General features: G+C 34.8%; 1 protein-coding gene across 3 annotated transcripts in view; it reads left to right on the top strand.

Moving 5' to 3' along the window:
* The window catches only part of LOC116343702 (integrin alpha-PS2), a 44,845-nt gene extending 30,225 nt beyond the window's left edge, over nt 1–14,620 (top strand). For 2 of the 3 annotated variants that reach the window (XM_031771910.1, XM_031771911.1), the window contains exons 7-17: nt 7,182–7,230; nt 8,964–9,035; nt 10,274–10,659; nt 10,730–11,073; nt 11,141–11,310; nt 11,377–11,525; nt 11,599–13,390; nt 13,458–13,894; nt 13,973–14,129; nt 14,203–14,273; nt 14,354–14,620. In XM_031771910.1, coding sequence (XP_031627770.1) covers nt 7,182–7,230; nt 8,964–9,035; nt 10,274–10,659; nt 10,730–11,073; nt 11,141–11,310; nt 11,377–11,525; nt 11,599–13,390; nt 13,458–13,894; nt 13,973–14,129; nt 14,203–14,273; nt 14,354–14,446 — 3,720 coding nt within the window. In that variant the 3' untranslated portion in view covers nt 14,447–14,620. The remainder of the gene's footprint in view (nt 1–7,181; nt 7,231–8,963; nt 9,036–10,273; nt 10,660–10,729; nt 11,074–11,140; nt 11,311–11,376; nt 11,526–11,598; nt 13,391–13,457; nt 13,895–13,972; nt 14,130–14,202; nt 14,274–14,353) is intronic. The other variant, XM_031771913.1, reaches the window with a different exon arrangement.
* Nucleotides 14,621–15,707: the final 1,087 nt, after the last annotated feature.

Genomic DNA, 15,707 nt, shown 5'->3' with positions numbered 1-15,707 from the left:
ATACAATTTTCCACATGTGCATAACACTGTGCGAAAGATGCTGCGTTGTGGTAATACGTCTTCAGTTTGAATCATGTATTTCATTCACACACACACACATACTGTGCATTCGCTTCGATTTGGAGAGTGTGGCCACATAAATTTGCAAGTAAGCATCTTTCCATCTATCGGCCCGAGTTGACGGCCTCTTTCTCTTGTCCTGCATCGGTTCTTCTTGCTCGACACAGGGAGTTAGAAGAGCCAAGTTTATGAGGTTATGTAACGTTCTGACCTCAAGACAATCGCGTTTGGTACGGTGAAAAATTTCCCATATTCACATTCAATAACGGCACACGTCTTTTCAAATTGTTGTTGTTTTTTCGTTCCTGTTTCGTTAACACTCGATATCGTTCGCGCCATGTTTGTGGGCCTTGATTTGAATATATGCGCCGAAAAAATAAAAATATTTGAACACATTTTGTATATATGTTAATCTTCGTCGAAATCATAGCAGAAAATCTGGGCGCATATCTATTTAAATGCAGCATGTCTCACGATTATGTTCGTGCGATCAAACAAAGTGTGTTTTTTTTTCGTGGCCGTTCATTGTTTGCAAAGACGATATTTATTGCATATTTTTGTCTGAGTTGAATATTTTATGGCCGCAACGATTTCGGCGAAAAACCATGCCAGAAAATCATCAAATATGCATTTTTTTTATTCAACTGTCATCGCATATGTTGTCACCATTCTTCTGTTGCCCCTTTTTTAGAAATGTTTTATGATTCAGTCGATACATTATCATTTTTATAATGTACGCAATATAAATTCAATGGCCGAAAAAGGCATTGCATCCACATCGATCTTAATGTGCTTCCACATTTGCTGCCGAATTACAAATGCGTTCATCGACAAACTGTCAATACTTCACATACCTTTTGCACGAATTTTTATTGATCTTCTTTTTTATCATCGAATTCAATTGACTTCTTGTATCACAAAACGAATGCGAACTGCAATCCAAATCACTTGTAAATGAAACAATTCCATTGTAAATGCGAAAAGGGAGAAAAAAATACGCACATTAAATAACGTTAAATTTTATTGCTGCAACAGCAACAACAAAAACCTGCAAAGAAAAACGCGCAAAGTCAAACTAATTTTTCAAATCGGGCAAAAACAAAAGGAATGAGAAATGAAATGAACAACAAAAAAAAACCACATGATCAGATATGCTTCATACATTCATCGCTGTTCTTCAACATTTCAACTGTTCGGACGCGCGATGAAATCGGAGTATACGATTTAATGTATCTATGTGCCCTTCATCGCATAAAATCGTTTCGTCATTTACGGCATTTAGTCATATTGCATTGTATATCAACAAGGAACACCATACCTTTTGTAATGCAGTTTTTTTTCGGTATTCTTCAGTGCGATGAGTCCAAATGTGGAAAATGCTTGACATCAGGCATACAGTGTAATTCGAAAAGCCGAAAAAAAACCTCAAAGCAATAAATATAATATGACGGCATTGAATTATATACAGAAGCCGATTTCGCCAAAACGAATTTGACCATAAATAAAACAGTGCGCAAAGCAATCGGCCAGGATGCGTGTGCGTGCTTGTGTTCAGAATAAAAAATGCGCTGCTATGAAAAAAAAAAACGATGTATCCAGACCAATTGAAATTGGTGCAAACATTGAGAGCTATATTACAAATGACAAACGAATTATTTCACAGTTGATTTGCCGTAAATCGTTTTAGTTTTTTCCCTGCCATTGCATTTATCTCACGAAGTAACTTTAATTTTATGCGCGCATAAGATTCATTTCACACAAACACACACACAGCATCATGGCTACTGATTTCAACGCGATCGCTCGCACGAATGGACATCGAATAAAAGCCGATTGTGTGAGATGATAAATTTGGTATCCCGCGATGACAAAGTCTTTTCTTCCCTACACAACGAAATAATATCATATTTTTTTTGTTTGTGAAACCCGAGAAATTCCGATATTATTTATAACCACGTGTTAGCATTATGTGCACAATCGGATTAAATTCTTTTAGTTGTACATACGCAGTGTACACACGCACTCAAATTCCAATATCAAATCAAGCGAACGACATCCAACACGAATTTGTACGATGTCATCCAATGTTATCCGAGATTCGGATCAAATAAAATTTATTGCTTTAATTCGATTCACTCAAACGTTTTGATATAGTATGCTTGAACTTGATTAATTGCCGCATTCGGTTAATTACCGGCACGGAATGGAACACGGTCAAAATGTTGATATTTAAACTAGATAAGTACACTACCATATCTGAAATGGATAATATTGACGAATCATGTGACTTCGTTTAAATTTGATACTTTTGTATAAACTCCCGCGCTCTCTCTCTGCCCAAATTGTCCATCGAAAATCGATTCCCAAACATTGTTCAAGGTTCAATGCTTCTCATCAAATGTAACATTATACTTAAGTCAATGCAAAGAAATGACGGCGAAGCAAAGTATCGACAAAAAAGTGACTGTGAAGAAAAAAAAAAGTGAATACAAAATATATGTTTTCTTTTTGTGAAACAAGTTCATTGGTCTGTCATTTGTTTATGCTGATTCATGTTGTTTGTTTATGCATTATTTCTTGGCGTTTGTGCATGACTTTTTCTTTTGCACACACTGATGCACCCACATTTGGAATTCTCTCTTACTCGTATTTGTCGAATAATCATTTTCTAATTAAAACTCATTTTCGATGGCAATGAAGGAGGGAAAGAGAGGGAGAGAATACCACAAAGTGCATTCACAATTATGGCAGCATTAAATATAGAAAAATACACACATACGAATGTGTAATTTGAATGTTTTTTGCAGATCAGAAGCGCACAGGAAAATAAAAAGAATTTGAAAATCATCAGGCGAATCAAGGAAAAGTCCATACTCATGATGGCTAATGAAAGAATCAAATGTATGTTTTTTGTGTAGGTTGAATGAACATGAAGAGAAGAAACGAAAAAAAATGTGAAGGGAATCGTTTGGCCTTTGAGCTGCGACCGTGTCGGCATATATCCAAAGGAACCAAACAGTTACCAGTTTGGTCGACTCGAATGCAGCAGTCGATAAAATTCAGACACTAAGCAGATTACCACCAACAATATCGGTGCTGTGGAATGCAAAAGAAGCAAAAAACCTACTTTTGAACATAACAATTACATTTGGGTCGATTGTTTTGATGCTGCTGCTAAAACCACAACAATTCATCCGATAACAACAAATCTGAACAATATTGTTTTTCGCGCTAATTCTAATCTCACCAACATGAGATTGTGCTTTACCATTTTGAACGGCCGGATGTCGTTACAATATGAAATTTCTTGAATCGTAGATTCTCGCATCTAGCTTCTGTATCATAAAATTCTCTGTTTGCAACAACCGCCAAACATACACGCTCAAAAGCAATGAAGTTTATATTTTCAACAAGCAAATAATATGTTTTCGATTAAAAGCACTTAAAACGAACACATGTTAAATTGGACAACGGACAAAAGAAATGTCGATACGCATTCGGCTGTGTGGTGTGTATGCCTGTGCCGGTCAAAATCCTTCGCATTCGATTTTGAGAATTTATTTGCTGCCTGTATGGAGATAACAAGATAATTAATTGTGTGTGTACATCTCTCTGTGCGTTTTCCATCTTTTACATTTATTTCGTTCTCTTTAGCACACCAACATGCATTTGCGTGCAGGTAATGGTGCATATACAATCGGCCGAACGAACGATGGAAGAGAGTGAGAAAAAAAATCAACACATAAGGAGCTGATAATTTTATGTTTACACAGTCTTTGCATTGAAAATGGATTGGCCAATGTTTGCCGCTTCATTTGTGCCAATATTGTTTTGTATGCATTTGCTCGTTTTCTGTCGGAATTGTGCCGGAAAGTGTTTATTCTTCTTTCAATCAAAGCCATAAATTGTTGTTTGCATTTCGAAATTCCAATTCACTTAAAAGCATCGCACTTTATGTATGCCGTCTTAAAAAAATGTTTTTTTTTTCTTCTTTTGGGTCCTTTTGAACCAAAATTTTATGGCCTTTTTTCCGATTAATTTAAAGTGATTTTGTTAAAACGAAAATGAAAAAAAATCATCGAGCGTACTTAATTTTGAAAGTGTATGCGAATTTTATCGTTAATTTATTCATGAAAATGTGTTTGCTCTCAATAAGATCACAAAATGCTCGTTCCAAGAATAAGTATCAATTTACGCAATTTGTATATGTTGACGTTAATTTACACCTCGAGAGATTGGCTTTGAAAGCAAATTTATATGTGAGATTGTGAATTGTAATTGATTTTATTTCACATGTTAATTCTTGTTGATTCATTGACCAAAAGTGTGCAGCGCGAACGCCAATTGAAACATTTGCATTGACTTCAATTAAGCAATACATTTAAATGTATAACACGATGCATAAAGAGTGTTTAGTGGCCGACGGCAAAGAAAAATTGTAAATAATATGCACGGCAATGAAGAAATTGATTTTCTTTTAATGTTCAATTCGATTATAGCATATATAATTGATAGTAATTTTCTGTGGTGTTATCTAATCTGCAAAGATGAGATTCAGATTTATGGTCAAGTCATTTTTTTTGGTCATTTTCTCTTTTCTCTCTCTTTACTCTGTCTTCCTTGGCCTCTCTTGTAACTCGTCTGATTTGAATTAAACGCAAAGAAGCGAAATGAAATGATGTCTGTGAGCGATTGAAAATGGCGTAAAGTTGATTTATTGGTAGTTTTTCAAATGGCATGTTTTTAAAGACTTGAATTTGGATCAATGCTTTACATTACAAAAAAATACCCTTCACAATCGTAATGGTAAAGTGAATGTTTATGAAAATGGTTTATTTCCTTTCGAAACAGCATACTTCTGTTTTAACGTTTATATTTTGCCTTTTTTTGCACAACAACCAAAAGTAAAATATGCGAAATGCTAATATTGTGTCTCATCTCGCTGCAAACAAGATTATTATCGTCTCTGGTCCATTTCGATATGAACGTTGTCATCAGTGGCGAATGGTTTTATACTTTTCGAATGTTTGTTGCTTCAACTGTTCGGTTATAAATTATGATTGTTTATGTGTCCAGTTCATTACGTCTTTTTTGTGTTTGTACATACAGCATACATGAAGTTTGCATCGATTCCACTAAGTCAGTGCAAGACTATCAAAGCGAAAAATATGAAATGCATCGTCTTCAACATTAAACGCAATGACTTTGAATGTACATTCGTACATCAACATCGAACGCATAAAACATCGAACGTTTGGATTGTACAGTCTCATATTTTGAGTGTTCGAAACATTTGAAATGTGCGCAACAACTCACAAAATCTATCAAACATAAATTATGCATTTGCGTTCACTGTGTGCATTGGCCGAACTATCGTCAACATCTTTAACGATATGAAAACCTCCCGGCACAAATCCCATTCGCAACACATTAAATATGTGTGTGTCTTTTTTCCATTCGCCTGTTGTGCGCAAGATGGATACGACAATAAAATTCAATGTCACAAAAGGTCAGAATCAAATAACAAATGGTCAAACTGCATTCACTTCTAGATCATTTTTCTACTTGTTGCAAATTCAAACTAAATTGCCAATGACGTTCATCAATTAAAGTGTGTTTACATTGGAAATTGGCATTTTTATGCAGCATTCAAACGCAATTTGACTTTTATAAAGAAAATTTTTTATAAATAGAAATGCCAAACTGCCGTTCCACATTACTGATGAACGAATGAACATAAAATTCAATGAAAAATCGCTTAACTAACGTCAAATCGAATAGAATGAACGAGTTTAAATTGTCGGACTAGCCATATTATTGTTTTGTCCATTTTTAATGGGAATTGAAGCGAAGAAAAATGTGTCAGAATTCATCTTTTTAAATCGATTGAGTTGAGTTTAGATCACACACACAGAAAAATGTCTGCATGAATATTTCAGAGACGTAATCCAATTTTATGTTGAAAACGATTGAGTCTTGCAAAATCACTTCCAAATGAAATATCCTGAAAGTGAGAATATAAAAAGAAGTTGAAATGAATAAGTGTCGATCGATTTCAATGAAAATTAATGAATGTTCAATAATAATTTCCTTTTAAAATCATTGTTCATCAATCATCATCGACTTTTTTTCCAATGCGATAAAAAAAGACACAAAGTCAGACGGAATGTGTAAATCGATATTATGTAGTTATGTGCAAATTGTAGTTATATTCTTTGATTGGCATCGATAGTTCCCAGTGAAACCATAAAATAAATAACAACATTTCCCCTGTATGTGACTGCTGGCCGTCGGGTCGAGACAGTGCCCACGTGCGTGCGTTGCATTCGTTATGTGCCAATGAACAATAGACCGATATCAGCCGTCAGATGAAGCGCAGTTCCTTTGCATTAACGAATACTGGACATACAGAGATGTTATTAGATGCAAAACTATTGAATGCCTCGAGTAAATATGTGGTGCATCATCATCGTCGAATGGACGAACGGTCGTTCAAATAAAATTTCCATAATTGTTGAATTGCAAATTGAATCGTTTCAGGCAACAATAACAATTGGTCTTTATGTCTTCATAAATGAAAACGATTAAGATGTAAGTCGGTTAAACGGGTGTGTGTGTGCGCGCGCGCGCCTCCCTTATATCGAGATTTATTTAATTCGATTTCAATTGATGATTCCTCTAATGATTGCCCCTTTGTTCGTTTCTCCTTCTTTTTTTATCCTCTTTAAAAAAGCGTGTCCATTGTTCTCTTTCGCATTGATTTCGTTTGTAGTTGAACACATTCCGAGAACCAGATGCAATATCGTAAAACATAATCGAGATGAAGTGCCTTTGTCGGATTTCAAGTTTTTTTTTTATTGCTCAAATATTTTCTACTCTTCAATAATTTTATAGTTTGTAGATAGATTTCGGTGGATATGTTTTGGTTATTGTGATCAAAAGAGGACAGGATTATTCAAGTGGACGATATTGTAATAAATGTTTCATTCATCCATATGCTGCGTGTTATTCTATCGAAATCGTTTTCGCATACGCAACATCGCGCACTATAATAACTGTATAGAATTAGTAACGGTATCATTCATATCGAAAATAATTGTGTATCTTTTTTTTATTTGCAGAATGGTGATCGTTTGTTCATCGGAGCACCGGGCAGCTGGTACTGGCAAGGTAAAACAACTTGAAAGCATTTGAGCAAAATCAAAACAAGCCGATATTATACAGAAGAATAATAAATTAAAGAAGATTGTAATCAATGGACGATCTGACATTCCTTCCTTTAAGCGCGCCAACTCTCTCCCTCTCTCGAGTTGAAAGAAGATATTTGTGCAATCTTGCATGATTCTGCGAAATGCACTTGAAACATTGCAATCAATTTTCCAAAGTCAAACCAAACTTTCACAATTAAAATATTTTCACTTATGCATCGTGATCAAAGTGAATTAAATAAGAAGAAATAAATACCGTATATATATTCTAATTGAAAAGTAGCCGACACTCGTAACACTCTCGATCGTATGCCTGTACCACACATTTATCTTTTCAATCTGATGCGAAATTATTATCGTTTTCATTCAGTTCGGGATTTGGCATACGCCAGCCCAGCAAAAGTGTCATTTATCAATGTAAAAACACTTCATTTCGAACGAGACGACGAATGGAATTTCTTTCATCATATTCGTGTTAATTGCAATTTGTCAATTGGATTCAATTTACATCTTGGTGGCATTCAGTTTAATTGCACATACCAAATGTTATTTAGATAACTCACATAATTGTCATCGAACAAATTTATGATGCGAACATCAGAAAGTGATGGCAATGCACGCAATTATGCCAACCATCATTGAAGTTAGGCTTATTTTTAAATTGATAATAATGTGTGCGATGCCATCGGTTGATTTATCGCAATTCGCAATCTATTTTCTGTAACTCGAGAGAGTTGTTTCTGAAGCGAAAGGTCCATGCCCTCAAATGGAAACTATTTTTATGCATTGATTTGAAGAATCCTAGTCAAAATTCAATCAATTAGCGCCGGAGAGGAAATGTGGAGATAGAAATGTCTTTTCAAGTTATTTTTTTGAAACTGTTTCAATCTTTCAATTTTCCTCAAGGGAAAACCCTTCGACTACATCACTAGTTTCCGAAACGCTGGCGCAATTGAAGACAAAAGTAGAGAATGAATATTTTTAACTAGTTTAAATACAAGAAGAAGAATAGTTTGAAAATTGCATGTATCAAAATACCTGTATCATAGTGAATCCGGAAACTTTTTGTGAAACATATCTTGACCAACTTGAACATATCCGATATTTATACTTTTGCTTTCGTTGTTATCTTTTAGTTATTCAGGTCGATTTGATTTTTGTGTTATACTTCCTATATTTTATAATTGAGTTTTAGTTTCTGTAAATTTTACATTTCTATTGAGTTTCGTAAATTCGTACTTGTCTTGTTTTGATTACATGTTTTTTTATTTTCAGTAGATAAGTTTTTTTTATTGTATTTATTATATTATTATTGATATATATTATTTATATAAATATTGTATGCATTTTTTCCCATCCTGTGCGTGTGTGACAAATCCTCACAAAACAAACAAACCAAAATGTTTCGACTAAAATCACCAAATTATTTACAAATCGCTGAATGTGTGGTGAATCTTACGACTTCGGTGCACCGCGAATGAATATCCAAAACAAACACAAAACACCTTATTGGAACAACTTTTTTTCTTTTTGAAAATAAACAAAAACGCCAACACACACTTACAAACTCTTCCCCCCAAAAAAAAACACCGAACAAACTAAAACACAAACTCAACTAAAACAAAACGAAAACAAAAACAAATTGATAATAACGCGCCTCCGAACCGATTTACCAATTTCGAAAAACCGCAATAGGACAAGAGTATTCAATCAATACCGATGCTATATTTCCATACAAGCCACCACGATACGGTCAATATGGCGAAGGTAACAAAACAAATTAAATGAAAAAAACTTACCACAAAAAACAGCAAACAAACAACCATTAAACTTTTGCGCAAAAATAAAAACAGTTGTAAAATACGGCATCTATGTAACCAACAACTCATTTTTAAACAAAATAAAAAAAAACCGTAATTCTCATCTTTATAATATAATAGAAAAGTGGATTTTTGTGCTTTTATCAAATCAAACACATTAAAAAACATGTAATATAAATGAAACCTCTTAATTTGTTTCGTTGCTTAAATAGACTTATAACTCTGAGTTTAAATATTTGGTTTTCTAATCACATTTTAACGTTTAGCGGCGTAGTCAAGGCGTCAGCACATCTCCCATACGATTTTTCATTCAATAAACATGACAAAACATGCTTCTGTGAATCGTGACGTGCGAAAACAAACAATTTTCATCATTTAATATCATTCACTTTTAGATAGACAGCAAATAATACCCGAAACGGATCCTTACACAAATTACCATACGATAAACGTAGCTTTTATTTATTAGTATTAATAAAGCGACATCCATATGACAATGTGTTTCTGCTTTTCAATTGGGGTTTTGTGTGCGACCCCATTCATAGCTTTATTAATCATATTGGAATGAGTGTTCAAGCGTGCAGTTTTAAGAGTGTGTCAAGGAGCATTTTCAATTTTGTCAACAACTGAACTGATTTCTTTGAAAAACTGTAATAATCCGAACAGATTTCAGTATGATTGAAAATTGCTTGTTGAAATGGAAAAGTGATTTGTTCATAGACATGTGCAATAAATTTGATATTTGGTTTTTTTGCCACGGTTGATCCAAATATCTGGTTTTCGCGCATGTCTTGTATTAGTTGAAGTTATATTTGAAGGTGTTGGTGTAGTCAGTATGTTTTTTCAATTAAATTACTTTGCTTATTTGATTTCATGTTTGTAAATTGGTATTTATTATTTATTTGCTACTAATCAACAATTCTGCGCTAAACACAAAACACACACACATATTATACACAGTTTTTGCTATTTATTTACATTTTTTATTCATTCAAATTATAAAAATATATTGCGAAAATTTGGTTTTGGTGACGATCTTTTTCGAGCTATTTGGCTTTTTGTTGGAGCTTTTTCTGTAGATTCATATTATGCTTTTGTAAAAAAAACTCTCAAAATTGTGATCGCTTTTTAAAAATCATTATTAAACAAAGCATCTAATGATATGTTGTTGTGTTGATATTTTAGGACAATCATATTCGTTCAGTTTAAATAATCCAAAAGACAAAGTGTGGGCAACGCGTGAGAGTACAGCAGCCGAAGATGATTCGTATCTGGGTTATTCTTCGATAACCGGTGATTTCACCGGTGAGGGTAATCAAGGCGTTGCCGTTGGTATGCCACGTGGCGGTGGTTTGTTGGGCAAAGTTTTGATTTTCTCATGGAACATGACCAATCAACTAAATATCACTGGCGAACAGATTGGCGCCTACTTTGGTTACTCATTGGCTGTTTGTGACGTAGACGGTGATCATTTGGATGATTTAATTGTCGGCGCTCCAATGCATACCGAACCAAACAACGAAGGCAAATATGAAATGGGCCGTGTTTACGTCATTTATCAGGAGAAATTTGTATGCAATATTTTCGATTTTCTTATACGGTTTCAGTTTTTTTAAAATACGGAATTTATTTTGCTTACAGAACAAGTTCCAAAACTTGGAGACTCGTGATGGTTTGAATTCACGAGCAAGATTTGGTCTATCATTAACATCACTGGGTGATATTAATTTAGATGGATTCGGCGATTTTGCCGTTGGCGCACCGTACGATGGTCCAGAAGGTCGAGGTGCTGTTTATATCTTCCACGGTTCCAAGGAAGGTGTTCGAGAGAAACCGTCGCAGGTCATTTTTGCCGAGGATATAGCTGGATCCGGATATATGAGCACATTTGGTTTTTCATTGTCGGGTGGTATCGATCTCGATGGCAATCAATATCCGGATTTAGTGATTGGCTCCTATGGTGCGAATAAAGCAATTGTTTTGAAGTAAGTTTTTGAATTATATTGTAGTTACTTTTCACCATACTGATTTCAAATGTTTATTTACCTCAAGATCGCGAGCAGTTGCTGTGGTTAAAGCTGAAACAACATTTGACGTGCCATCAAAATTGATTAGTCTTGACGATAAAAAATGTAAAACAATCCGTGATAATAAAGAAGTGACATGTACAACGGTTAAATCATGTTTGCAATACACTGGCATCAATCTGCCGAGTCAAATTGGTGAGTTAAAATGATGGATTTCTGACAGGCTCAAACTGTAATAAATACTTCTTTTATCCACTATAGACATTGATGTTTCTTGGATACTTGATGCGAAAAAGCAACGTAGTCCACGTTTGTTCTTCTTGAATGAAGAAGGTAACAATATCCGAAAATCCACAATGCGATTGAATCGCGGTAAAACTGAATGCCGTACCGAACGCGTGTATATTGCTGTAAGTTGCTTTAAATGAAAAATTAACATCATTCATTGATACACTGACTATATTTTGCTCAATGAAATTTCAGGATAATGTTCGTGATAAATTGACACCATTGGAAGTGGAAATGCGATTTAACATGCGTGAAAATACTCAACGAGCTGAACGTGTGTCACGTTCCGTTCTTGGACCGATCATTGATCAAAATCGTGGAACTATTGAACGTGATTCGATTAATATTCAAAAGAATTGCGGACCAGACAATAAATGTGTTCCGGATCTTCGTTTGGAAGTGAAAACGGTCGAAACGTATATATTCGGCTCAAAGGATTTGCTTGTGTTTGATGTCAAAGTATCGAATTTCGGCGAAGATGCATTCGAGGCTGGTTTCTTTATGAACGTTCCGAATGATATGAATTTCCGTAAAATTGAGCGAATTGGCGATAGTCGTGATACACCAATTACATGTACAGCACCATCGCCCGTCACAAATCATACGCTCAAATGTGACATTGGTAATCCATTGTCAGGTGGTAAAGTGGCCAATTTTAAGGTGATTTTATTGCCGGCAACCAAAAAAGGAATCGCACCAAAATACGATTTCTTCGTGGAAGCCAATTCAACAAATGCGGAAAATGAAGGAACCGAAAGCGATAACCATCGTAAGATAACGGTTAAAATTAACGTTGAAACAAATCTAACTGTCACTGGTGTATCACCCGGTGAAGAGATTTTGTACAATGCCACCGATTTCGTTGCATTAGAAAATGCAACGCAAGAAAATCAAATTGGCCCTCAAGTGGTTCACATGTATGAAATTCGTAATGGTGGACCGTCCACCATTGAGGAGGCTGAAGTATATTTCATATGGCCATATGAAACGTTGTCAGGTGATCAATTGCTGTACTTAATGAGCCAACCGGAGACAACACGAAATGTAAAATGTGAACTGAGCCAATTTGTAAATGTACGTGGTGTTGAATTGGATCGATCATTGGTGGCAAAAAGTTACTTGGTGAATCAAGGTGCTGTTGAAAAATCAAGCTTAAATTCAGCCTCATCATTCCATAGTACGGGCTATGCAGTTGGCGGACAAAATACACAAACATTTACCGAAGAAGAAAGACGTCGTTTTGAAATTGAAGAAAGTCTCAATGCGACCGGTGACGCATCGGAAATTCATAAACAACGTGCAAATGAAGCAGCTCAAGAGCAAGGTGCCGGTAGCAGTGCATATCATCAACAATCGGGCACTTGGGGCTCAGGTCCAGCAACATATTCAAACCGATTAAATCAATCGAAATACAGCACACAACGATATGACAATTCACAACAACGTTCGAATCCAACTGTTTACAGTGCTGGCGCATTTGGCAGCGGCAGTAGTGGTGTTCGAAAAATTGATGATTTTTCAGCGGAAGGAAGCGTGAATCAAGATTTGAGCGGTACACATTCACATGGCCAAAGTCAAACATCGCAAAGTGTACACAGCTCACAAAATGAAGCAACGCAAAGTGCAACTGGTTCCACTGGCAGAAGACGTATGATGAGCCAACAAGATGGTGAAGCATATCGACCAGGTTTAGTTAGAGGCGTTTCACAATACCAAAACAAAGACAATTTCCAAGTTGGCACCGTTGAATTGAATACACTTGGTCACGATAATGTTGATGAGGAAATTCGTCGCCATGGAAATGCCGCACATTTTGCAAACGCAAATGAAAGACAAAGTGCTGGACAGTCACAAAGCCATAGTTCAGGCTCTTCAGGTTCAACGTCGTATCAACAAAAAAGCAGCAGTAGTTTTAGCAATGGAGGTGGCAGTAGCAGTAGCAGCCACTCAGCCGGACAACGATCTTCTTCAGCAAACAGTTTCCAATGTAAGAATTTGTTTTCAATTCATTTAAAAAAAAAAACATTTAACAATAACATTATTTCCTTGAATAGCCGGTAAAAAATCAGCTTCGACATACGCTGGAAATTCGAATTTATTGAAAGATGAAGAATATGATGATTATGATGCACCTCACGAAGACTATTACGACGAGAATGATGACGAACAGAATCAACAACATCAACAATATTTACAAAATCAGCAAGTTCCTCATCAACAGCAGCAGCAACAACAACAACATTATCAACAACAGCAGTACAGATCGTCCTCAAATGGAAATGGCGCAAATCAAAAATTCCAACATTATCAGCGTTTGCGGCGAGACCTAGGGCGAGACATACCCGATTTCAATGATATAGAACTCAATAATAGATTTACATGTAATCGCAGCTTATGCGCTGTGATTCGATGCACAACCAGTCAATTGGATGCCGACAGCAGTGCATGGATTGCCCTTCGTATGCGTCTTGTTACACAAACACTTAATGTTGTATGTGAAAGACTTCCGATAGATTTTTATTTTCAATGTTCAATCCTGATTATAATCGACTTTTTTTTTATTTCACAGCTCGCTCCGAATATAGCCTTGAATCTTTCAACAATGGTTATTTCACGTGTTGCTCGATTGCCATATCTTGGTGAACCGACTGAGAAACCGTTGAAATTATACGAATTGAAAATTTCCGCTGTTCCTATTCCAGAACCAAAACCAGACATTGTTCCATGTATGTGTAATGAAATGGTTTATATTTGATTTCAAAAATAAATAATTTATTATTTATTTGCTATTTATTTCAGTGTGGATTATTATCCTGTCGGCATGCATTGGTGTGATCATCTTGCTATTGCTGATTTATCTACTTTACAAAGTATGTATTTCATTTTGCTTCGATTACTTATACTGATTCCTATCATTTCAAATTGTTTCTTTCATTTTCATTTGAAATAGTGTGGCTTCTTCAAGCGTAATCGTCCAGATCATTCGCAAGAGCGGCAGCCATTGAATAGAAATAATGGATATCACGGCGATGAACGACTATAATGAAATATTATTGTGTGCCGAATTTGAAATAATAACCAACGAAACCCGTTAACATTTAAGATTCAAAAAGGGAGCCACAACTTCTCGGACAAGCTATGATTAGCTTGAGAGTTAAAACATTGGAAAAAACAACTAGTCATTTATTTTTTTATTTTTTTCATTCAAAAAAAAAAACAAACTCCCGCTTCGCTGCGAAATTTAAATCAAATTTTTGTGTGTATCAAAATCAACTGCCAATTAGTGTTTTTCTCAAAGAAACAGGTTGACTTTTGCTTGGAAAACATATTGATACCACCATAAGAACAGATTTAATTTTAATCACCAAAATTAACGTGTTAATTAAAAAAAGGCACTAATTTGCACACTCTTAACTACCCAATAAGATAGGTAAACAAATGAGAAAAACTTATCCTTTTCGCGCCAATAACGGTTTTTCATCTTATTTAATAAAATTCGCTTCTTTTTTGAAAAACTAAAAATTGTGGAGAAAAACTGCCATTTCGTTGAGAAAAGCAGATAGAAAATATGTGCAGAATTTAATTGATAGTAATGGCCATAACATATTTTAGTTGAATGAATACTACTGATTTCTCGTTATAGATAATAAAAAAACAATTAATTGAAGTGTGAATGTGCGAACTGTGTGTTGCAATGTATATATGAATAAGTATTGAAATTAATACTGTTAAACTTAGACGTATTTAAGTGAAAATGACGACGGTAATGCGATGCATCTCATGTGCTTCGATTATTCGCTGGCAATTTGCTTTTGTGTCATTTTAAGACTAAATAAATTTAATTTATTTTCGTTGAACTTCGTCGACTTGAGCATGTTGGCAAACCAACACCTTTTTTTTGTTTTCCGACGTGACAAATTTACAAGGCATAAAACATATTAGCAAAATAACATTTCATATTGTGACTTTATTAACAAGTGCCTAATGATAACTGAAATTTGTAGCGCAAACGATTTTATCATTTTTTTATTAGAATGTATAAACGTTGAACATAATTCATTTGAATAACAAATTAAATGTGCGCTAATATATGTTGATATTTTTTAAGTTAAATCAAATGTTGATGCTGCAATATAGATGATGCAACATATATTACATACAAAATAATTAATAGAAACAATTATGCATTTCAACTGTGTACATATTTGCATGAGATACAAGTTTACTGAAAAAAAATTTAAATAAAATTGATCAAAACAATAAAATTTTCGAAAAGTGTTTTATTTTTATTGAATAAATGATTT

This window comes from Contarinia nasturtii, unplaced genomic scaffold (assembly GCF_009176525.2).
Source record: "Contarinia nasturtii isolate CC-2019 unplaced genomic scaffold, AAFC_CNas_1.1 Cnas_scaffold_1037, whole genome shotgun sequence".
Classification (NCBI taxonomy): Eukaryota; Metazoa; Arthropoda; class Insecta; order Diptera; family Cecidomyiidae; genus Contarinia; species Contarinia nasturtii.
This window is presented reverse-complemented; position numbering and strand designations above follow the sequence as displayed.